General features: G+C 38.1%; 1 protein-coding gene across 1 annotated transcript; it reads left to right on the top strand.

Annotated features, from left to right (window-relative positions):
* The first annotated feature begins 3,291 nt into the window (after positions 1 to 3,291).
* Positions 3,292 to 16,525, top strand: LOC101848442 (V-type proton ATPase 21 kDa proteolipid subunit). Its single transcript, XM_005102048.3, has 7 exons — positions 3,292 to 3,504; positions 6,799 to 6,847; positions 8,271 to 8,354; positions 9,066 to 9,213; positions 9,916 to 9,973; positions 11,195 to 11,385; positions 14,036 to 16,525. The coding sequence occupies exons 1-7, from the start codon at positions 3,375 to 3,377 to the stop codon at positions 14,066 to 14,068; spliced, it is 693 nt and encodes a 230-aa protein (XP_005102105.1). The 5' UTR covers positions 3,292 to 3,374; the 3' UTR covers positions 14,069 to 16,525.
* The last annotated feature ends 9,506 nt before the right edge of the window (positions 16,526 to 26,031 follow it).

Raw genomic sequence — 26,031 nt, 5'->3', positions numbered from 1 at the left:
CCCCCCACAATAATGCAATTAATAAACTTAAACAAACGGTATTAATACTAAGTAGTATAACTATTTGTGTGTTTTAACGTTTAGAGAGAGAAAAAATAGATCTAGCGGCTGTGTTTTCGCGTGTAGGGAGAAAAAAGGAACAGCCACGTGAGTTATCAGTGTTGTATACTTTCATCTACATGCTGCCTACTCTTTATGATGTTTCTATGGCTAATATTATTGTCTTGTCCCGTTCTATGAACGGGTTAATGCACTAGTCCTTAGAAACAAAGAATGCTCAGGTCTCAAAGTGCTGCCAGCTCTAAACTCTACCCCATGCCGTCAGGCAAAGAAAGGGAGTAGGGGTGCAGTTTGGGGGCAATCTGATGTTACCTCATCCATGTGAGCCCTTACCGGTTCAGATGGTCAGGGTGGTGGGGGTATGAAATCTCACGAATGCCAGTGAAAATGAAAGTGCTCGAGTGGCGCTCCAGCACGGAAACTTTCACGGGTAGCCAGAAGCCAGGGGTGTGAAATTAGTTTGACCAATGCCTGACGCCCTAGGCCTGAGAACTGAGAAGGCCTAGCTGCCGCCCTAATCGTACGGCCAGCCACGAAAAGAGTTCCTCGAATCGTTGTTACATGGCAGTGAGAGGTGGATTTGGTTGACTGTTCTTGCTGCACCGATGGGTGGGGCAAAGGGTGGAAGCAAAGGAGATGTTCCATTTCTGTTTTAATCGGCCTGACAGTGGTCCTATGACTGATCGAGATGCAAGCACTGGTGGAAATGGATAATTTAAGTAAGACTGACGCATGCCATGTCAGAGAGGGTTGCACTAATTGAGAGGTGTGACGTGAAGTTTTGACCACTGCTTGCCGACTGGACAAGCGACCCTTGATCCCAACGGCTGGTCCCTAAAATCCGCTAAACGGAAAATGTCTAAGACATACGTTTTCTGGTTGCCTTGAGATTCCGTCTTAAACAGGTTCGACTGTAATTACAACTGATGCTAAATGTTCCACAGAAATGAAACGAAGAATTGCAACTGCTAAAGAAAGTTTCATTAAAATGAGCCCAATCCTGAAAAATAGAAACATCTCAATGATTACCAAAATTAAAGTTTTATACTCGTACATTATTATTACGGCTGTGAATGCTGGAAAATCGCTAAAGACAGTGAAAACACAATAGGCCAACATAACAAGCAAAAGAAATAACGTGGTTTCTTGGGAGACTGCTGAGAATTTCTCGGAAGGAAAAGAAATCAAATAAAGCAGTATCGTACTTAAAGAAAGCCCACGTGGGTTGCTCGCTGATAAAAACAATCAGGAAAAGACAATGCAGTTTCTGAGAAATTTAAATAAATGTGAAGCAGCGTGGTGGAATCAGGCTCTCGACAATTTTTTTGAGCATGTAGAGTTATTGGTATTATCTTAAAGCTTGTTCACTTGTCTTTTTTTTAGATGAAAAAAATATCCATTTATCTTGAATACAAGTCGAGATATTTGCGAAAGAAGGAGGTGGGGGTCACCTAGCTGCTTTCGGGGGTAAAATTAGAGTGTGTGAAAATGGCCGCCAAAGATTAGTATTTCCTTAGCTTAGGAGTCCATGGTAACTGAAAATTTACTTTTTTGTGCCTTTAATCAACGTTTTTCAGAAAAATAAACACAGAAATGAGTTCTTTAATGGGCATGAAAGGTGTTGAGCCAAAAATAACAAATTTGATAAAAATTCACAAACCTGCGGTAAAATGCAAGTTTCTTCACTTTGATTATTTTGACGAGAGCCTGATTCCACCACGCTGCCTCACAAATTCAAATAAAAGCCTTGAACATCTATCTCTCACTGGCATAATTGGGGGCAAAAGAGGCAGGGGTACAGACCTAGAGCAACCAGGGAGAGCATAATTTTAAACAGGGTGACGGTAAAAGATCAGGAATGAAAGTAGCTTTTTGAGAGCATCCGACCGAGCAAAGGAATGAATGGAGAACCACGGTCGCAGATCTCTGTCAAAGATCAGGCACTTGATGATGAGGATGATGATGATGATGATGATGATGGCATGTAGTCCAGATCTAGTCTCGTCATTAATACTATTTTTTAAAACGTTCCTCTGGAAGCATAATAGCGGTGAAACGTTGTACGTGTTGGATTTATAAAATTTCTGAAATTCTAGTCTCACCTTTGTTTGTTTGTTTGTTTGTTTGTTTGTTTGTTTGCATTTGGATTGGGGGTGGGGGGGTGTCTACAAAGATAATGATGATGGTGATGATGATGATGATGCTTTTCACCCACTTAGTCACTTCCGTCTAGCCTGTAACCACACGTAACCCTAAGACCACCTTTGTTAGGCCCATTTCCCTGCTAATAATATACAGCGCTCGTTTAGTTTTTCCCTCAGTTGCTCCCGAGGAAGCCCACAGGGCGAAACGTTGAGCTATTAAACAAATTTAAACATTTTATATTGTTATTTTATTTTTGTCTAAAATTAAAACAAGACTCTCCCTCCTACCCTGCTTACCAAAAAATGATGATGATGCTGATGATGATGCTGATGATGATGGTGATGATGATGTTGATGATGATGATGATGATGATGATGATGATGATGATGATTAGTTTTTTTCTTCTTTAACTTTGGTACTAATATACCTGCCATACTAGCATGGAGGCCTACTATTTCAGCTCTTAAAGAGCGTTAAAAGTAGCCCTACCGTTCACTGCAACCCCCCCCCCCCCCCTTCCTTTTTTAAATTAAAAATTTTAGCGTTCCGATCTGTAGAGGCTAGCCTACCTTAAATTAAAGCCTAAATTAAAAGCCCCTTGACTTCGCACAGAGAATGTGTGCAAAAATCATGCATACTTTGAATAATATGAGTTTGTTGTGACCAATTACTTAACTAATTATTTTTAAAATAAGATTAAAGGCCTAGTCTACAAATAATTAAAATTAATTTATTATCCAATTTACCCTAAACGGAACCTATCCTAACATAATACTATAATGTTATGACAACATTTATTATGACGTGAATACATAGGCCTAATGCCGAAGTCTAAGAACAGAAATGATTTGCTTCACTGGGAGTTGGCTTAAAATATTGTGGGAATCCCTCAGGTTGCATTTTACAAGGATAGATATAATAAGAATTACGTTTTAAAAGATATAACAAGATTATTATCTTGTAGATAGCCCATAGATCTACACTAGTCTATATTTTGTTTTCTTTAAAAAATCTACATATTTTCATCGGTTATTTGCGGACCTTGCGGTTATCTACGATAGATTCGTACAACGAGATTTTGTGAGATCTGCAGCGAGATCAAGTCATATGAGAGACGGAAGTTGTAGCATCTACTCGGAGTGTATCCTGAGAGTATCAACAAAGTGAAGATGCAAGCCAGTAGAACACCCCCAGGCGTTTTGCCTGTTCCGACAGAGCCTACAAAGCGATATGGAACACCCCTAGGAATAGCTTATGGCATTGTGGTCTACACAGCGGCGTTTCTGATTCTTGTAGTCGGTAATGTTTGAGTTTCATTATGTTGATTAGTCTCACTACTGAACTGTACTGTTGTATTCCCTTTCATAATGAAATGTGCCCGTCAGATTTGCATGTGAATCATGTGACAGTGACAAAAGAAAAAAACAACAAAATTCTAAACCAATAAAGGCAGAGAAGTTTAAATTTATGTCCGAAAATCTTCTTTTTCTTTTCTCACGAAGTCATCAAATAGCTTTGGATTGGCATTTATTTGCCTGAGCCTGAACAACTGTGACTCCAAGTTGAGTGACAGAGTCCTGAGTGTGAATGTCATGTAACCTTTTCTAGTTGGAGGGCAAGGCTGGCTTGCAAAGCTTGGCTTGCGGCATTATTATGATGATCTGAGAGTACCTTACTTCACTTTTTTCCGCCGCTTATACCCTTTTGGGTGTCGTCGTGGGAAGAAAGAGATGTCTCTCTGCCACAAGGAGGACCCTGAGAGCTTGGGTCAGGGGCAAGGGGGATGCCATCATGCGCCATGGGCCATGCCATGGAGTCATGAGTTGTTAGTGTTTCCCTGACTCCATCTATCCAAGTCTTTCTCCATGATCTTAGAGTGATGTCGCTAGAATGTTTCAAATTGAAAGGTTGGGTAAATTTTTACTTTCACTCCCGCACACAGATGCACTGCCCTGGGGGTCAAACTTGTGCTGAAGATCACACGCATAAAAAACCACTAAAACTGTCGCAAATCTATATATATTGTTTTCAAGAAAATTACAAACTTAACTCTCCTCTTGTCCTGCGTCTGTGCTGAGATGCGAATCTTATCAGCAACCTAGATCTGTTACGTCGGACATTCCGGGCAGGCCGCCAGGGTCACTCTGTTGGTGTACAGCGAGCGGGCCTGGAAACGTGTGTTTTCGTCATGAATACCGTGGGAGTGTGTTAATCGATGATGAAAATAACGCTATCTTTTATAAAGCTTTCTATTTACGAAGTGTAGACAGACCTGGTAACTGGGAACAGAGTCACAAAGTATACTTACCCGGTAGGGGAAATCTTTTTTGATTTCGGAAAGTTTCAGCGGCCAGACCCGGTTGAGAGTGTGTGTGTGAAAGAGAGAGAGAAGAGGGGGTAGAGAACAGGGATAATGCTAGCAAAAAATACGTGCCTCAGTTGACAGGAGGGAACGAGAAAAAGATACAGTGGGAAAGTAGGTGAGGGAGAAAGAAAGACAAGAGACAAACAAAGAGAAAGTAGTAGAGAAGGCGAGTGATACACAGAGGAGAGAGAGAGAGGCTGGGGGACGAGAAGTAGAGAGGGTGACTGTTGGATTGAAATTATGACATTGTTCTTTCTTCCAATTGTCTTTGATTCCTCCAACGTCCAACTCCACCAAGACCGAGGAAAACGATAGATCATCGAAAAGACATCCTCAATCTTCATTTAGATCTAGGTCTCGAAACTAGATCTATGATTTATGTCTGTCTGTCTAGATCTAGACCTAGGCCATAGATCAAGAAGAACTTAGGTCTACCCTGAGCAAAGAGGGCGCTGAAACTTTCCGAAATCACAAAAGATTTCTGCTACCGTGTCTGTGTACTTCGTTGCTTTGTTCGCGGTTACCGGGTCTTTATACACTCCCTTCTATTTGTAAAGGGTTAAGAACACATGAAGAACCCCCTTTCATTTATAAAGCTGAATGAAGACATTACGAGTACGCTTGTTCGAATTTACCTTTTCAGGCGCTCTTGTTGTAATAAATGAATGATCTGGGGTTTGAAAGGGGATAATATAAGGTAAATTTCCGAATGTTTTGCTCTCAAATTGTTCTTTTTTCGTGCACAATGGTATTCAAAACTATCGAACAAGCTTATTTTTGAATCAGGTAGTATCATTTCACAAAATCAAGTGAAAGATTTTGTATCGGAAAATTGAAGTCTTGTTTCCTGACTATCCTTTCGAGCTCCTCATGTCTAAAAGTGGGTCTAATTTCATTTGACGAACAGAGCTACCAACTTGGCGTGTTTTTAAATAGACGTATGCCTCGGTTACGAACCAACGCAGACGGTTCTAAAAGTTGGCCAGTAGGCCATAAACCTAACAGTACAGCTGGAGAATTTATTTAAAAAATAAGCCCCGTGCTGTTTCTCTCGCCCTTACACCGTGAAATCTGCCGTTTACGAACTGATTTTTGACCTCAAAGGCCACACGAGCCATTCAGAAAGGAAAGTTAACTTTAACAAGTGTGCATGTCAAAAAGATCATTGCTAAAAGGGAGTGTCTACAGACCCGGTAACCGGGAACAAAGTCACAAAGTATACAGACCCGGTAGGGGAACTCTTTTGTGATTTCGGAAAGTTTCAGCGCCCTCTTGGCTCAGGGAAGACCTAGGTTCTTCTAGATCTATGGCCTAGGTCTAGATCTAGACAGACAGACATAAATCATTGATCTAGTTTCGAGGCTAGCCTAGATCTAGATCTAAATGAAGATTGAGGATGTCTTTTCGAAGAACGATCGTTTTCCCTCCGTTTCGGAGTTGGAGGAATCACTATTTGAAGAAAAGAACAATGCATAATTTCAATCGAGCAGTGACCCTCTCTATTTCTCTGCCTCTCTCTCTCTCCTCTGTGTATCGCTCGCCTTCCCTTTTTATCTTTCTCTCGTTCCCTCCTGCCAACTGGGGCATGTCATATACATTTTGCTAGCACTTCTCTCTCTCTCTCCCCCTCCCTCTATCTCTCTCTCCCTCTTTCTCACACACACACGCACGACACAAACACACTACCGTGTCTGGGCGCTGAAACTTTCCGAAATCACAAAAGAGTTCCCCTACAGGGTCTGTATACTTCGTGACTTTGTTCCCAGTTACCGGGTCTGTATACACTTCGTTGCTAAAACGTTTTTGTTGCTATAATTATATTACACTGTCGCCGATCGGCGTCCCATGGGGAAAAGGGATGGCTTTTTACCGTCGCCGATCGGCGTCCCGTAGGAGCAAAGTGTTTTAAAGTGGTTTTGTTTAAGTGGTGTTTTGCCGAGGTTGTTTTCAACCTCCAACAAAGAATAAGACATAAATCTTTTTAAGTGTTTTTTTACAATTTTTAACAACCTCGAACAAAGTATTTAAGAATAATCTTTTAAAGTGGTTTCTTTTTACTGTTTTTAATGAAAGGAAAAAAAATGTGCAGGGTTTCCATGGCGTTTAATAAGTATTCTCTTTCATGCTGTCTAGTGAGGTTACAGACAGAGCATTTGTTGTGGACTGCTGGTGGGTTTTATCGATAGTCATGATGAAATATTAACAATCTTTTCTTTCTCCTCTTCCAGGAATTTATTTTCTCATCACTGGAAGAGGGTCTCGGGTTGACTTTGGCTGGTAAGACGATTAAGTTCTCTTGTGCTGGATATTTATGGCACTGTTACTGTTAAACTCTTTTTCTTCTGTGTGTAATCCACTCAGCGTGGGCGGTTGGCAGATGCTGTAGTGTGGTTTGCTCCTTCTTTCCTATCAATCATCTATTGTCTTTATCTCTCTTCCTTTTTTGTGTTTGTTACTCTCTTGTAACACCACCTCTAATTTTTGGCTCTTATATGACCTTATTGTGTTGCAAGTGCCGTAAAACGCTTTTTAAAACTTAAAAAAATCTACTCAGCTTGTGTTGGTCTGGATTAGACTGCCAGATCTCCAAAAAGGTTTCCAAAAAGTACAGAGGAGCTGTGGAACGTGCCATGTCTAATGGCCTCCTGTTTAAGTCAAATCACCTGTACAATGGCCTCTTCATATTTCTCCTCCCTAACGTATTTTATACATTATAATTTTATACATAAAGACAGTACACCAAAACAGATAGATAAGGGGGAAAAATTGGGGAAACGGAGCTTTTTTGAGAGCATACGAGCAAAGGAATGAATGGAGAACCATGATCGCCAATTTCTGTCGCAGATCTGGCACTGGATGATGATGATGAATGACGTTTTGTTAGAGGGTCACCTATGATGGTTACTTTTCTTCTCGATAATGGGTGGCCGTTTTAGATAGTTTCGGCTGTTATTGTAAGGGACATTGATTAAATTCTTTTCAGATGTTTTGTGAATTTATTTTCCTTTTCTTTATTATCCTTAATCTAATCACAACTTGCTCCATGTTGTCGCTATTAATGACTTTATGCCTCTCAGTTGTGATGTCGGCAACACACCGTAAATCTGAACTGCTTTTAGTATATATATATTCTAAAATAAAATATCTTTTTATAGATGCTGTGGGTTTATTGTTTGCAGATAAGCTTTGGTTTTCACACCATATGTCATAATATTTTTTTTCCAGTTTCTTTCAGATATGTAATTTTCATTTGGATTTATTTTTTAAAGAATTAGGCAAATAGAGTGAGTAAATGAGACAGAAGTGCCTGTGCGATTCAATGTACAAGAATATTACTACTTTGCTTCGTGACTTCAAGAAAAATCAAGGTTCTGTCTGGGCCATGTCATTGTCCGTATTCTCAGAATTTATGAATATTTTCTTACAATGTACTATATATGTGTGTACAAGTTACTGGTATTGAAGTGGTTACTTGAGTGTTATATTTGATAGTATTGTGGGTACTAGTGTGGTTGGCTTCTAAACTAAGTGTTTGATGAAACCAGGATGTTAGTAATTATAATATAGTGGATTGAATTTATATAGCCCATTTCCACTTATGCAATGCTCTACACGTTTAATGTTAGTTCTGAATATGCTAATGTTTTGGTCAGGGTCTGTATTAACTGACGGTTTTTGTTCTTTTTTTTTTTTTTAACAGGTTTTTCGAGACCACTTCCCCGTACATGTGGGCTCTCATCGGTGTCGGACTGGCCATTTCTTTGTCCGTTGTGGGTGCTGCTTGGTAAGATACAAACTCAGCTCTCTTATATTGCTAACTTGGTGCTAAAGTTTTGCAGTTCTTTTTTGTTAGAAATAGTGATTGGCGCTCATATGACCTTATGCTGTTGCGAGAACAAAACAGAAATAGTGATGGTTGAATGGAGCTATTGTTTGTATTATTGAATTTTTGCTTAATGACTTTCCACATCATCCGGTTGTCATGTAGTGATCTGCAAGTATATCTTGTCACATTTTTTTTCTTTTTAATTTCCACGAGAGATCTACGTCAAAGCATAAAATATATATTTTCAGACTGGAAATGAAGCAAATTCTGTGGGCAATGCCTTGTGGAGTAGATTTGTTGAAATTTTATCACAGTATGAACGTTTTGTCACAACACTAGCTCTTTTGCTATGACCTCTTTTGTACTTTGGGTACAACACTCTGGGTGGTTGGCGAGTGCTCTGGTGTGGTTTGCTTCTTCTTGCCTATCATACGTCTATCATCTTTATCTCCCCTCCTTCTTTTTTGTGTTTGTTACTCCCTTGTGACATCTCTAATCTTCTGGCGCTCACATGACCATATGCAGTGGCGAGCCAGTACCTCTACTAAAACAAATCTTCTGCAATATGACTTAATTGTGTTACAACAAGTGCCGTAAAACACTTAGTAAAACTAAAGGGTACAACACCGGATATGGGTCCTAGGATTGATACTCTTGTTTTTGCTTCAGGGGGATCTACACGACTGGCGTGAGTATTGCTGGTGGCGGTGTGAAGGCACCACGTATCAAGACCAAGAACTTGATCAGTATCATTTTCTGTGAGGCTGTGGCTATTTATGGCATCATCATGGCCATCGTCATCAGCACCAATCTTGCCGTAAGTCACTGTGTGATTCTGCTCTTTATTTTTTCTTTCGATACCAAAGTCAAATGACACTTGTGGGTGGTTGTCGGGTGCTGTGGTGTGGTTTGCTTCTTCTTTCCTATCGAACATCTATCGTCCTTATCTTCCTTTCGTCTTTTTTATGTTTGTTACTCTCTTGTAACAGCTCTAATCTTCTTGCACTCATATGACCTTATGCTGTTGCGAACGCCGTAAAACCTCTAGTAAAACTTAAAAAATGACACTTATGATAGCGTTATTATGCTTTTAAGGACATTTTAAAATAAAAATGATTCATAAGTGCCCATGCACATTTCCGCCACAACAACTTAGAATGAATATCAGTTGTCATTGTTTATATTGTTCTATACAATAAATTTTCTCTTCCCATGTATTTGCAGTTTTGTGTTTTTAAAAACTCGCATATCTTTAGTTGCCTGCAGACTGCCTCAGACGTGGCGTAATTCATGAACAAATGCGAAGTGCCTTTCTCTTGTGTGTTCTATGGTAAAGCAAGAACCAACACTGCCCAGCTTGCGTTTCTTCACTCATTCTTCCGAGTGCAAGGGGACTTCGTTGTATTGTATAGTTAAAACAGTTTGGGTAAAGACTTGTTTATAATTTGGTGGAGTTTTTTTTGTTTGTTTTTATGTGTTTCAGAAGATGATTACTGTTTGTTTTGAATTTTTCTTACAGGAGTTTGAGCTGAGCACAATGACAGATGAGGATAAAATCTTCAAAAACTACGCAGCAGGTAGAGTTCGTTAGTTGATAAATGTATAGAGCGTAAATACTTTGGGAGGGTTCTCAAAAGATTCCCGCAACACCCAAAAGGGTATAAGCGACGGATAAAAGGAAAGTAAAGCAAAGTAAGTCTCAAAAGATTATGTTTATATAGTCCCTGCCCCATGTTGAGAGTGAGCCGCATGTTTTGAAATTTATTACCCTGGCAGACCCTATATGGTCACTTTTAAGGACAAGCGGGCCAACCCTGATTTCAGGGGTTTCCAGAAATCTTGACCTACACCAGAAGTGGGCACTGCCCTATCTATAGGACAAGTTTGGTTATAGAGAAAACTTTCCTTGTCTTTTAAAAAAACTGAACAAGGGGCAAAAATTTTACCTTCAATTTTCTCAAAACAGCATTTTTCGGGATAGCCCCCGTGTGCTTAAAAGCGGCCAATTGATGTTCCCAAACATTTTCGGATCCTTGGAGGCAGCACAAACAAAGTCCTTGTTGGGCGGAAATATGACCTGTTAGCTGAGCCGATATATTGACCAATCGTTATTGTAGTGGAATAAAACTTAATTTAGATATGTTTTATAGTGTAACTCGTGCTTCCTGTCAAATTTATATAATATCTTAAACGTCGTATTCAGTATGTTTTTGCTCTTTGGGACATGCAGGGATATTTAACTACGTTGTTACATTACATTATCACATACTTTCAAATTTTAGGAGAGTATTATCTAAAAAAACCAACCCTGTCTCTCATTGGAAATCAAGATCTTCATGACTTTGGTTGTTTGAATATAAGCTTTAATTTCTAGCTGTTGGTGTTGTTTCACATTTTATTAATAAACCAGAAATGTGTTTTGAGCAAGAACTAAAAATCGGGTCAGATGGTTTCCTGTACTGCAACATTTTAAAAAATGTTCCAAGTTACCAATTAATTCGTTGCTTTTAAGGACAAGCGGGCTAACCCGGATTTCGGGGGTTTCCACCTACACCAAAAGTGGGCATTGCCCTACCTATCGGCGGAGAAGTTTGGTTTCATTGGTGTGTGTATTTGTTTTGTTATAGAGAAAACTCTCCTTGTTTTTTAAAGAAACTTAACAAGGGCTTTACCTTGGATTTTCTCTAAACAGCATTTTTCAGGATATCCCCCTTGTGCCTAAAGCGACCAATTATTATTAGCTTTTCACCTGGTATGATGAGTATCTATGTACATTTCGTTTATGCCTTTTTTCTCAGGCTTCAAGATGTTTGGGGCCGGTCTGACCGTCGGCCTGTGCAACTTGGCCTGTGGCGTGTGTGTGGGCGTGGTCGGGTCTGGCGCTGCTCTGGCTGATGCAGCCAACTCCTCCCTCTTTGTCAAGATTTTGATCATCGAGATCTTCGGCTCTGCCATCGGATTGTTTGGCCTCATCATTGCAATCTTACAGGTGAGCCATCTTCTTTTATATTCTTAACACTTTACCACTATGCATATGAGACTGGATCATCACCTGTTCCACTGCACAGCCCTAGATGACATCAGAGCTACCCTTCTCCTCTCTGAGACCTAACATTGACAACACACTATATGGAACATTACAGCAACTGCAGCAGACCTGCACTTATCACTACATGGCATTGGACAGAAGGGCGAGAGCCCAGCTGTTGCTGGATCGATAACAACAACAACAACACTTTACCATCATATTTTGGGGAAAATCCAAAGAAACTGGGTGGTAAACATCGCCAATTGGCGAGAAGAGGCGGCAAACAGTTAAAAAATTATTTATGAGCTGTGTTCAGACTTGATAATCAATATATATGTATAGTGTTTATCAACGCTTTCTTACAGATACCTTGTACTTTCCAAATCTTGTGGGGGGTTTTCAGACTTTTTGTTTTGCAGCAATTCTTACCATTGTCATCAACATTATTATGTGCTTTTCCCGATAAATATTTTATTTAACTTTTAAAAAATGTGAGGCAGTGTGGTGAAATCAGGCGCTCGTCAAAATAATGACATCAAAGAAATTGGCATTTTTTGTCCGATGTGCAATTTTTTTCTAATTTTCGTTTTTTTGGCTCAACACCTTTTTTATCTATTTAAAAACACATTTCTGTGTGGATTTTACTGAAAAACATTGGTTAAAGGCACAAAAATGATCAATTTTTATTTTCTAAAGACGCTCAGGCTATGGAAGTTACCAAACTTTGCGACCATTTTCTGGCTAATTTTACCTCTGAAACCAGGCAACCTTGATCTCCTTCAAGTGCAAATATCTCGACTTCTATTCAACATAAGATTTGGGGGTTTTTTCATCGAAAGGAATGCAAATGAACAGTCTTTAAGATGATACTGATAACCCAATATGCCCAAAAAATGATGAGTGCCTGATTCCACCACGTCGTTACCTCGTAACACAATTATTTTTTTCTTTGCCTTTTGATGTATGTTTTGTTGATCTGATCATTGTTTTCTCACAGTCCTTTTTTTTTTTGGAATCTATTTCTGCTAGTGTTAGATTTTGACATGATGTAGCCAATTCGCATTTCTATTGAAGGAGAGCTAATGCAAGACTGCAGCAATAAGTTGTGAAGAGCATCAAATAGTTGGTCACACTTGTTATGTTGAGGTAAAAAAAAAAAAAGTAAAGTTGTTCCCGCATCCGATCCGGACATTGGGGATTGCCTTGTTGGTGAGACAACTTCCTGGGCCTTTGGCATTTTGTGGTAGGGTGGCCAGTTCCTTTCCACGCCGCCTTTACTTCCCCAACTCGAAGTCAAGTACCCATTACTGCTGGGTGGGCAGTATGGAGCGGAAAAAATTCGTGTCCGAACCGAGGCTCGAACCCCAACTTTCCGAACCGAGGCTTGAACCCCAACTTTCTGCTTCGGAGAAGACCTCTATGTTGAGGTATAAGAGGAAATTAATATTATAGCACATTTTTGGGTATGTCGTCAGTAACACAGTTGTCTTCCTTACACTACAATCTTTCTGTTATAATGCAGTCATTGACCAGCTCTACTTTGCTTTCTGGGTATTTTATCCACTTGTTTGGTTTTTTTTTACCTAGTGGCTGGTTGGCAGGTGCTCTGGTGGGTTTCTTTTCTCCTTCTTTCCTATCAAATTTTAATCATCCTGATCTCTCCTCCTTCTTTTATAAGTGGGTGGTTGGCGGGAGCTCTGGTGTGGTTTGCTCCTTCTTTCCTATAAAAAATCTATCGTCTCTATCTTCCCTCCTTTTTTATGTTTGTAACACCTCTAATCTTCGGCGCTTATATGACCTTATTGTGTTGCAAGTGCCGTAAAACTCTTACTAAAACTTTTTTTAAATCCTTCTTTTATGTATTTGTTACTCTCCTGTAACGCCTCTAAGCGTCTCTACTTTCATGATGTAATTGTTTTCAAAGTGCCGAAAAACACTTATCAAAAAAGCAAAAAGATACTTTTGACCTAATTTTGAGGTCCTCCAAGTAAACTATGGTTAGTCATGTTTTTCAAATTTTACTAGAGAGACAAAAAAATCCTGGTTTTCAGGACACGTTTTGGGTGCATAAACTTAATTGTCATAAGGGAGCCTACAAATGCCATGACAGACATTAGGCTCCCTTATGAAAATGAAATTTGTCCTCCCAAAACGCTTCAAGTAAATCCAATTTTTGTCTCTCCTGTAAAATGTGAAAAACGTGACTTACCATAGTTTACTTGGCCGCCCTCGATTTGTTCCTGCCAGAGTGTGTGACCTTCGTGTGGATGACTTGCTGTCTTCTTCCACCCTGCACAGCAGAATCATGTAGTCTGTGAAGCTCTCTAAAAATGTCATTGTAGAGTTGGTGGTTGGCGTGTGCTCTCGTGATATTTGCTCATTCTTCCTTATCAACCATCTGTCATTTTTTTTCTATGTCTGATACATACTCTCGGTGACACTTCTAATCTTCGGCACTTAATGAGATTATCTATTTGTGTCGCAAGTACTGTGTAACTCTTTCTAAAATTTATAAAGATAAAAACTAGATCAATGTTGACTTGTGTGACTGCCTGCTTCTGTTGGCATGTTCCTAATAATATCTGCAATCTCATTTTTCTGTTCTTTTCAGGTAACCAGTGCCAGTATGGAGACCAACTTGTAAAGTTTTTTTCTGATATAGACCATCATTCATCCGTGCAGGCATGGGAATTTTTCGGCTCCAATGAAAATTTTCAATCAACGCTCAAAGACTCTTCCTCTTCTTGCATGTTGTTATAACTTTATACATTAGAATAATGTTCACCAAGGATTTGTGAGGGGAGGGGGGGGGGCAGTATTGCATGATTATTGACTTCCAAATTGCCTTCTGCACAAAACTACTTCCCACACCTGCAATGATGAACAAATAGCTATGATGACCACTCAGCAAACTTCCAAGCGAGAACTTTTCTCATCGTTTTCACATTAAAAGACTGTTCTTGTCATTAGTGATCCCCTGTACCATAGTTGGTCTTTGGTTGATTGGTTTTTTTTTGGGGGGGGGGGTGTTTTTTTTCCTTTCTTTCAAAGTTTTTCTTGTCATCACATAACCTGCGGAGCTTTAATACGGTGGTGTTCCCCTCCCTAGAGTCTCGAATATTGTCAACTTTGGTTGCCATGAATATGTACCGTGATAGTTGAGATCGTATTCAGAAACTTTTGAGTTATGTGTAAATGTTGTGTGAGTTACAAGTGTGTCTGTCACATGCCAGTTTTTGTACATGAGTGTGTACATGTGTATGTGTGTGTGTGTTCGTGCTATGAAGAACGTAAGCCTGGTGTCCAGCATGTCTGTGCGGCACGGGGTGTGTACAGTTGGGACAATTATCAAATTATTAATCAGTGGTCTCTAAACGTGCGTTTGTGTGTGTGTGTGAGAGAGAATAAGTCACCTATAAAATCATGACATGATGTGGTCAACTGTGTGATTTTGAATAACATTCCTGTCTATGTTCTTGTAAATTACTGGCCCCCCTTCTCCCTGTGTATGTTAAGTGTACCTTAGGCAGTTCTGTGATTCTGTGGGTTGTAAAGTTGATTCCTCTAGTCATGTTTCAGTAGAAAAGCGCCATTTGGAATGGGTGATGTCAAATTTTCCTTATATAAGCATATTCAGGGTTCCCACTCAAACGAAAAAAGTCAGAAATTTATTTTTCAGATTTCCTGATCGAGAAAACACCATGAAAATGAAGGAAAATGAAAATAGAAGCCGGAACATCAAAGGTTACATTAAATTTATAGATTAACCCCATTTCCTTGACTCTAACACCCCATGAAAAGGGACTGTCCATTGTCGTGTTAGGATTTTATCTTACATTTCTCTTCAACTTCATTTGTACTTCTTAGCTCAGTCGTCTTTTAAAAAAATCACTTTGAAAGTGATTATACAATACTAAAATAAAGGAGGAAACCGGGAAGTTCTGGGGGGGGGTTTTCTTGATGAGTGGGGACTCTGAGTATTTCTAGATTTAGTTTTCTTCTTCTTTTTGCCTGTTATTAGTTTCTTCTATTAATAAGATTAAAAGTTGTCTACTGTTAGTGATTGGATGTTGACTGTGTGAAAGAAAAATAAGGCATGAGTGAAAAAGATAATATATATAATTTATTTAACCACACGCGCCAGTTGAGAGAGAAAGTCTAAAAACGTCTTTGTTACATTTTTCTTTCTGCCCCGTTTTTTTTTTTTCGGGAATGCTGCCAGACATGCAGAAAGTCCCACCGCTGTTGGCTGGTCCCGGCAAGATCATGTCGGCATAGACTGTACTGTTGTGGGGATTTATGGCCTGTAGATGGGGTGCCTCATAAGCTTTGGTTCTTGTAGAGAAACTTGCTTTTTTTTTTTTTAAACTTTTTTCTTTCTTCTGGGTCTTTAATTTCTTGTAAGATTACACTGACCATCATCAAAGATTTATTTATAGAGGCACCAGCCATCCATGTCCAGGTGCTGTCTTAGCCTAAGACTACACTGATTCATATCTGTTGTAACCATAAAATTCTAAGTGCTAATTTTTTTGACATTAGATAACCTGGTATGAAAAGCTTGTAGGCATTTTTGTGTACGTAATTGTTATTAGGCTGTCCACCGGGCACCCAGAAGGAGTTTGATTCACGTGTTGGAAAAAAATCTTTTTACTTAGGATATTCCACCAACCTGCTTCTTGAACGGTCTACCACAGCGTGTCTATCAGGGCGAAAAGATGATGTAAAAGTAAAATAAATGTGTACAAACTTGCTGCAATGTGCGATTATCATTTTCTTTCTTCCTTTTTTTTTTTTTCACTTTTTTTTCTTTAGAACTCGTGGTCTTAAAAAAATGTTTGGTTTTGTACTATATGGCGATATGTACATGTGTATGAAAATCCAATGTGGGAGAGCGGTTTGTGTACATGGTGGTGATTTGATTGTGTGTGGGAGAAAAGAGCGAGCGGACAGAAAGTTAAGGTCAGTGTTCATCATTTACTGAGTACTAAGCAGAGCATTATGAATGTAGTGTGTGTTTGTGTCATTGGTGTCTCCTTTGTTCTTTTTGTCACTTTTGTGTAGATTATAGTACAAATGTAATACACTGAGTGAAAAAGTATTTTTACTTCTTGTTGTTTCATTTATTTGCTTTTTTCTCTTTGATGGAGTCATTCAATCCTTTCTCTGAGCAGCTACTCTGTGTCTGATGGTATACAGAGATTGTGACCTTGTGGTGGGGGTGAGAGTTGTTAAGACACGCCATCTATCCTTATGACTCTGTTCTGCTGGAAATGGACTTTGCAATACAAGATCCAGTCTCTAAAATAACCTTAGTGTTTCAAGGGTTTTGACCCTCTACCACAAGATTACATTACAGTGAAGCCCCTAGTGTTCTGATGTAGACACATGGTATGAAGAGCAAACTGTTGCACCTTGCAAGCTGTACATTAATGTGGCAAAAGATCTTTCAAGGCAAGAAACAATTTGAAAAGAGAATCTGCTGGACCCGAACTAAACAAAGGCAACTCCCACAAAGCCACAAGACATGCAAGCATTCCAGGTGAGGTCTGTCCAGGGATTTGAATACAGTCAGGCACATATTATGTGTCGCAACATGGTGGAATCGGGCACTCGTCAATTTTTGGAGTGGGTGGTTGGCAGGTGCTCTGGTGTGGTTTGCTTCTTCTTTCCTATGAAACATTTATCATCCTTATCTCCCCTTCTTTTTTATGTTTGTTACTCGCTTGTAACACCTCTAATCTTCTGGCGCTCATAAGACCTTAGGCAGTTGCGAGCGCCATAAAACCTCTACTAAAACTAAAACTAAACAATTTTTGGACATGTAGAGTTATTGGTATCATTTTAAAGTTTGTTCATTTGTCTTGCTTTCGGTGGAAAATTGACTCATCTATAAATGAGTAGAAATCAAGATATTTGTGATGGAAGGAGGTGGGGGTCGCCTGGTTTCAGAGATAAAATTAGCGAGAAAATGGCCGCCAAAGCTTGAGAGTTCTTAGATTACTTAGAAACTAAACTGCAAATTTACATTTTTGTGCTGTAAATCATCATATTTCAGTGAAATTCCCATAGAAACGTCTTTAAAAAAAAATTTAATGGATCTTCAAGTTGTTGAATCAAAAAAGTTTTTGTAAATTAATAGTCGAGGAAATAGCACTTTGTGTAAGTTGTCTGCGATTTCAAGTTGTCCATATTTGTCTTATCTGTGCCCAACTGTATTTTAATTTTGAAAGCCTTGTCTCTAAAGGAAAGGAAAATAATGTGGACGTTCTCAGGATGGAGGACTTTGCCAAAGATGATGTCAGGTTTAATTTTGTCCAGTTTGAGAACAGAGTGGCTCATTTACTAAACAGAGGAAATTTAGCGCAGAGAACAAAATATGTGAGGCATCTTGGTGAAATCAGGCGCTCGTCAAAATAGTGAAACAAGAAAAAGGCACTTTTATTTCCACCAATTTGGCAATTTTTATCGAATTTTCGTTTTTGACTCAACACCTTTCGTGTCCATATAAAAACTTAAAAAACACATTTCCACTTTGAATTCACAGAAAAATGTTGATTAAAGGCAAAAATTTGTAATTTTATCGTTTTCAAGAGCTCTCAACCTACTGAAATTGTCGAACTTTGGTGGCCATTTTTCGCTAATATTAACACTGAAACCGGGCGACGAGACCTGAGTGGGGAGTATTTTTTATAGTGCGGTCAAAAATTCGTGGCGCAACTTATCTTCAAATGTCTCTTAAATGGGTGAATCACCATCACTCATACTTTGCACAGCAGTTTGTATCAATTTGTCTTAACTTAATCGTATTTTTTTCACAGTAAACAATTGAGGCTAGATTAAAAAACTCTCCTCATAAATTTATATAAATAACTATAGTATAAATCTCCATCACGCGGAAAATGGGATTGTTCTCAGCACTTCCCGCTTCTTGCACACATTGTGTATGCGCATAATATGGCCTACATCACAACTCGCCAATGACACTTTTTAGTGGCAAAACTTGTTACAAGAAATTAACTTTATAGTGAACACATTTTTTGCCCTCAAAGTTCTCAAACCATGCGTTCAATAAGCATAAAGTCGCGATTAGAAAACAATGACAGACTTGCTTTTAAAAGCGATGTTTCCCGAGCTGTAAACTTTTTAAAAGCAGTAGAAAGCATTGACTTGGATTTTTTATTGGTATTTATTAAGGAAATTTCTAGAATACAGTGTGCAGGAGTTTAAAAAATATTAATCAGTTAAGACAAACTGATATAAGTATAAGTCATTGTGCAAACGTTGGGGAATCTATGTTCAATAGTTAAGGAGATATTTGACAATAGGTTACACCACAAATTTTTGACCGCACTGTTAGCATCTCAGTCTTACAGCCAGGATGTACATGTCATGTATTACCCACAGGCAAGGTTGGAAGCCTGCCTCCTAAATTAGTTTTTAGTTTTAGTAAGGGTTTTACGGCACTTGCAACATTATAAGGTCATATAAGTGCCGAAGATTTGAGGTGTTACAAGAGAGTAACAAACAAAAAAGGAGGGAAGACGATAGATGTTTGATAGAAGCAAACCACACCAGAGCACCAGCCTGCCTCCTAAATAATCTAAACTGCGTCAATTGGGGCGTAAAAATACCTGCATTTAATTTATTATTAAACAAAACAAAGCAAATTGTTTATTCTCGCAGTAAAAACCATCAAGATAAATCTTTTCATAACAAGTATGGGTTATTAGGACGACAAAGTGAACTGAAAATTATTTTGTAATTGCATAAAATTTATTACCAATAAAGACACAGCATCAAGTTCAAATTACATAGAATAGCATTTAAAGTACATCTATATGCATGTTCATGTGCAGTAAGAGAAATATTAATATTATTAGCAGCCAAAAGAGCAAAATTATCATCAAATTTTGGTCGTATGCGCATCTGTAGTGTGACAAAATTTAAAGACTATGTACACTGTTGCATTCATCATTCACTTCATACCACATTCTATTACTGAGCAATCATTCATCATACAAGAACAATAAAAACAAATCTAATATAATAATAAATGAAAAAAAATAGTTGTGCTGAGAAGCCATAAACCGGACATAAATAATATTAATCTGTCCCCGTGGTTTTATGCAACCCGCATAATTTAGCAAAATTTTATCATTTTGTGCATAATTTCTGATTATTTTCCTTTATCATTCTTTGTTAAAATTAACAGAATCGCATAATTTCACATTTTTGGGCTCAGTTTGCATAATTTCAGAATTTTTCTTGCATAAAACCAGACAGAAGTAATATTAAAAACACAAGTGGGTGAGGCTTCTCTATACAACTATTTTTTTCATTTCCCAAATGAATCAGTCTCTTGCACTTACAGCATCAGTTCTTTTTACAAAGTATATATTATAAGTCAACGAAACAGAACAGCCCATGCAAGCAGCGACACTCCATTTGTACCACCACTACAGTCAATAATTATACCTTCTGTAATACTTTTCAAACAGTAACAACAGGCCTTTTGATATTTGAAAAACGATACACAATTTTAAATAACATACGGTACAGAATATCTTGAGACTGAAATTATGTGAAAAGAGGTCACCTTCACAAATTAAAGCTGTCCCCGTGGTTGTATGCACCCCGCATAATTTAGCAAAACTTGATCAATTATTTGCATAATTTCTGATTATTTTCCTTTATCATTCTTTCTTAAAATTAACAGAATCGCATATTTTCACATTTTTGGGCTCAGCATAATTTCAGAATTTTTCTTGCATAAAACGACAGGGACAGATTAAAGGGATGGGTTGAAATATATGACAAACAATGAGAACTAAAACTTTGCACCAGGCCTTCTCCCATAATTCAGGGGTTTTTTTTCATTAGACGATTAGATCAACTTCTAAAACTGTACAATAGGACTCTAATTTCTTAACTGTGATAGACATTTGCTGTTATGTTCAAGTTATATCATAAATATTGCAACAAAAATCCAGAAATTCAAGATTTAAGTAAATAATCCTAGGTTTACAGTGCCCTACTAATACTAATACTAACAGAATCAAAATCCATCAACAAAGAATTGAAGGTCAGTTGACTGTTGCCCCTTTCCCTCCACCTCCCTTTCCTTTCCCTCCTAAAAATAAGGCACAAACGGCTAGCTATAAGCCTCTGTAGACCTATATATATTCATATCTCTTACAACTCTATAGAGATACTTTCCGTGAATCAAACAGCAAAGGCATTGCTGACTCAACATGTTGCCATGTTAATATTTATTGGAAGAAAAATAACAACCTTCTAAAGTCTGTTTTAAAAAAACCCCAAAACATGTACTATCCATTCAGCTGGTTCCCTCTGACTTTAAGAACTAATAAAAAGCCGCACCTTTTTCTATCCCATGTCATGTATCACAAAAACATTCTTGATATACAAATATATCCATACAACAATCACACACTAAATTGTGCAGAATTCCAACTCATCAGACTTTTGATCGTTTTTTAACCCTATCCGTACGCCCTAGGGTCATTTTGTACCCCCAGGGTTGTATTCTTCACATTTTAGAATACTTTTATTGCGAATATCTCTTAGAAACTTTCAGTATTTCTCAAAAAATCATTTTGACGGACTGCTATGCAAAGCGTACGGATTGGATTAACGAGTAAATTTCCTCTTTGGAAAGCGGTGGCAGAGAGTTCCACACGTCGTATGGATACGATAGTAAAAACACGACATACGGAGAGGGTTAAGTGGTGGCAGAGAGTTCCACACGTCGTATGGATACGATAGTAAAAACACGACGGAGAGGGTTAAGGAAGTACAAGAACATCACACAAGGAGACTTCACGATGAAATCATTGATCATTCTTAAGTAGCCATTACATTACATTGTAGCCTACATGTATAACTATCACCATTATCTTTTTGTCGCCATTGAAGTAGCAGTAATTGTAGATTTAGGTATATAAAACCTTTATTTTTATAATTCACAAGTTTCAATTATGTAATACATGTATCCTTACATGTAACATGTCACTTGAGAGAGCATACAAACTGCCAGCAGACAAGGTGGGAAGAGAATAAATTACTTCTGCCTTGAGGGCAGGGGACCAACATTACAAAACACAACAAAAAGTTTATTATGATCGGTCAGTAAAACAGGGTGCCCACTACAGATGGGATTGGGCCGATCGCCCAATTCCATTGCCTCAAAAACAAACGTGTTTGTTTTTAGTTTCAGGCGATCGGCTGGATCCAGCCGTTGTGGGCATCCCGCATTAACAATTGTGTGTGTGCCTGGAGAAAGATTCCAGTTGTCAGACCTTTTTTATACTGAAATAAGGGCGTGTACAAGTAGTACATGTAGCAAATTCCATGCTAAACAGGCTGATTTTAAAATTTCTCAAATACAATATAACAGATAGCTCAAACTAGTCGGGACCGGCTTTGGTAGTTCAAGGGATATCTTACAAAGATAAAGAAGAAAGAAAAAAAAACGACTGCAGGCACAGTTTGACGGATGTGTCACTTCGAGTCTTGTGTTTGACCTATCCGTGTTAATGTTATACTGTATCGTGAGTAGTTTTAAAGATCTGCCACATTTCATAACACAGGGCAAGTGTTTGGAGAAAAAGGACTTTGACCTTAGTATGTTGACCCAGTTTCTAATACAATTTTAACCTTCGATGAAGCACTGTGGGGCAGCATGAAGATCTACTGACCACAGAGAAGAGACGAAAATTATAATGGTATGGGCATGTCACAAGATCCACAGAACTTGCCAAAACAATCCTACAAGGAAAGAGAAAGAGAGGAAGGCAGAGAAGGAGATGGGAGGATAACATCACAGAGTGGACAGGTAAGATCATGGGTGACAATCTGAGGAAAGCAGAGGACAGAGAGAAATGGCGAGAGCTGGTTGTTAGATGCAGTTGTGCCCCCACGGTTGCCCCAAACCACGGAATAGAAAAAAAAAAGAAGAAAGAAGCACTACAACAGGTTGCAAAAAAGATTTCTAAAAAACATTTAGACGGAAAATATTAAATCCTTTCAATATGAATATATGCTATTAAGAAATGAATAAATATGTATTTTCTTATGGAACAAAATTTTCGGCCAGGTAGTACTTTCTTCTCCATACTCCATTTCACTCCGCTGCTCAAAACTAGCTTGGCCAACAAGTGCATGGGACCTTTCTCCATGCACACACACAATCACTTACCTTAACACCCACCAAAAAAAAATAAAAAATCAGAGGAAAGAGCATAGGCCCATACTTCTCATTCAAAGTATTTACAGTTAACTTACATTCCCAAATTTTGGGATATTCTTTATTTTAGCAGACTTTTATGATTTAAATATTTTGAATCCATCAAGTTCAGCCTCCCTCTGAGCTATCTTACGTCACTTATTTATTTATACAAATGTATGCATAATTTCATATATTCATTTTGTTTTATTTACCATAAACACTGACAACATTCATATTGCTGTCCCCGTGGTTTTATGCACACAGCATAATAATTTAGCAAAATTTGATTATTTTTTACATAATTTCTGATTATTTTCCTTTATCATTCTTTGTTAAAATTAACAGAATCGCATAATTTCACATTTTTGGGCTCAGTTTGCCTAATTTCAGAATTTTTCTAGCTTAAACGACGAGGACAGATATTGACATAACTGGGAAAACATTCATAAAATAATGACGTAACCGTTGAAAGAAATGAACACTTCTTCAACCAGTGGGGTCGGGTTAGAAACATCGGCCAGCCAGTGCACTCAATTCTTGTTAAACTTGATTTTTCCGATTTGTTACAAGACAGAATATTTTAGGCTCACACCATGCATACGTCCATACATATATAAATACAAGTGTAACAAAAAGCAGTAGGCGTGCTTTCAAAATGAGTTACTTCTCGCAAGCCACAAATGGATATATTACTACATATATTGGCCAAAAATCGATATAAGAAATTAGGGTCAAATATGTAGATTTTCTATATAATATTATAATGCCATATTCTTTAACTGGAACCTGTCTTCTTATTATTTCATATTTATAAATTGTAAAAACTTGACCTGTAAGCGTGATGTATCTATTTCCTTCAGGTTTGAATCCGAGAAGTAACTCATTTTGTCAGCTCGCTTCACATATACACGTATGTAGGATTTACCCTCCAGTCTGTTTCCCATGTGCATATATGATATATTCTAACCATTATTATTTGTAATGACTGGCCATTGTCCCAAGTTTGATCCGATTTGTGATCCTAAAAATCAAATAGTAAATGGAATTGATTTCCAGATTTTCACATATATGAAAGGATTGGGTTGGTCAAAAAGGCATAATTTTTGGGATGTCTGGTCAACCAGCCACCATTCTGCAGAGCATGCGGAATATGAGTAATGAGAATTTGCATTTTATAAGTATGTACCGACGGCTATATCAAGCCAATATACAAAATTATGAGGTGAGAAACAAGCCATGTATAATGACATGCTAAATGTGTCACAACGCAGTGGAATGAGGTGCTCGTCAATTTTGGGCTTGTGCAGTTATTGGTATCATCTCAAAAATTGTTCAGTTGTCTTGCTTGCTATCAGTGAAAAAAATACCCATCTATCTTGAACAGAAGTCAAGATATTAGAGATTGAAGAAGATGGGATCACCTGGTTTCAAAGGTAGAAATAGCGAGAAAATGGCTGCCAAAGTTTGGTTATTTCAATAGCTTGATAGTCTGTAAAAACTGAAAGCTTACATTTTTTTAGCCTTTAATTAACATTTTTCAGTCAAATTCACCCAGAAATGTGTTATTAATTGGACAACAATGGTGTTAAGCCAAGAAATAAAAATTCGATAAAAATTGCGAAACTGGCAGAAAAATGCCAGTTTCTTCAATTTTATTATTTTGACGAATGCCTGATTTCACCACACTGCTTACATATCAAACATTCATTCGTGGTGCGGAAGTAGACAGTAAAATATGGAGGTACATATTAGAGTTATTAAAAGAACAAATAATTACAATGCATTTTCCTTAAATGAATAAATAGATGATTGAATGTACAATGCTGAGACAACTCTGTATCAGACCTGTGATCCTTGTGTGCTGTGCCATGGTCACACAAGATTGTTTTTGTTAGATTTACTAAGAGTTTTACGGCACTTGCAACACAATAAGATCATATAAGTGCCGAAGAATAGATGTGTTACAAGAGAGTAACATACACAAAAAAGAAGGAGAGATCAAGGACGATAGATGTTTGATCGGACAGAAGGAGCAAACCACACCAGAGCACCCGCCAACCATCCACACACAAGACTGTGTCTTCTCATGTTATATCATTTAAGACTCATACTTATTACAATGTTCAGAAAAAGCAGCAGAGAGCATCTTGCAGAGAGCTATATTTACAGTAATCACCCTCGACTAAGTACAATGGAGCAGATGACCAAAGCAATATTTCTGATAGAGTTTGACGACATGCTTCCCTGCAGAACCCCCCCCCCCCCCCCCCTTTCCAGGTAATGCACAGCTGTTGAGAAGCATGACAGCTGATGAAGAAATTCTGCAAAGAAGTCAAAACTCTAGGAATGCTCAGAACAAAGTATCCCATCATAAAACCTGAAAGTGAAACTAAAAAAGCTTTATTGGGTAATTCGTAATAGCAATTTTTTGTTTTCAAATTTCTGCACACCATCATCACCCTCAGCAGAAATTTCCAAGACTTAACATAGCGAATACAAAACAGATAAAAAATTGAGGTCATAACAGAATAATTGAATTTACACTGAGAGTAGTGAGAGTAACAAGTGAGAACATTAGGAACTCTTTCAATTCGTTAAAAAAAAATGTGAGGCATCGTGGTGAAATCAGGCGCTCGTCAAAATAATGAAATCGAAGATGTCGGCATTTTTTCCTCCAGTTTAAAAATTTACAAAATATTTCTGTATTTTTGCTCAGCACCTTTTATGTCCATCTAAAAATATATTTCTGTGTGGAATTTACTGAAAATCATTGATTAAAGGCACAACAAATTTTGATTTTCAGTTTCCAAGAACCATCAAGCTTTGGAAATCACCAAAGTTTGTTGGCCATTTTCTCACCAATTTTACTTCTCTAAAACCAGGCGACCCCACCCTCCTTCAATCGCAAATATCTCAACCTCTATTCAAGATTATTGTATTCTTTTCCATCACAAGATGGTCAAATGAACAAGCTTTAAGATGATACCAATAACTCCACACGCTCAAAAATTGACAAGCGCCTGATTCCACCACGTCATGAAAAAAATTATTAGTTTATTCAAGCATGCCAGAGCTGGCCAACTGACATGAATTGAGGAGCAAGTATCTATCAACCCCAGGAGTAGCTTAATCTGATCAGATAACTAGTGCATATCAAAACCAAATCAAGGTCTATAGTTTCAAAATTACACAATAAGCAGACAGTATAGTAAGTATAGTATGAGTAAGAGTTTTACAATCCTATCAACACTATACTATATAGTCGGTAAAGTGGTAGAATCTCTGCTAGGACCAAGCTGAGAGGGTGGGGGAGTCATGAAAGCCATCCAAACAGACCAAGTTAAAGAAGGCACTGC

The sequence above is a fragment of the Aplysia californica genome, unplaced genomic scaffold, assembly GCF_000002075.1.
Source record: "Aplysia californica isolate F4 #8 unplaced genomic scaffold, AplCal3.0 scaffold00310, whole genome shotgun sequence".
Taxonomy (NCBI): domain Eukaryota; kingdom Metazoa; phylum Mollusca; class Gastropoda; order Aplysiida; family Aplysiidae; genus Aplysia; species Aplysia californica.
The sequence above is the reverse complement of the archived record's forward strand: the minus strand, read 5'-3'. Positions and strand labels throughout refer to the sequence as shown.

What these genes read in the sequence shown, in the direction of transcription:
- LOC101848442 (XM_005102048.3), top strand. Translation starts at nt 3,375, where the DNA reads ATGCAAGCCAGTAGAACACCCCCAGGCGTTTTGCCTGTTCCGACAGAG. An exon ending in TCTCGGGTTGACTTTGGCTG is followed by an intron (nt 6,848 to 8,270) that starts GTAAGACGATTA and finishes TTTTTTTAACAG; the next exon opens with GTTTTTCGAGACCACTTCCC. An exon ending in TCATCAGCACCAATCTTGCC is followed by an intron (nt 9,214 to 9,915) that starts GTAAGTCACTGT and finishes TTTTTCTTACAG; the next exon opens with GAGTTTGAGCTGAGCACAAT.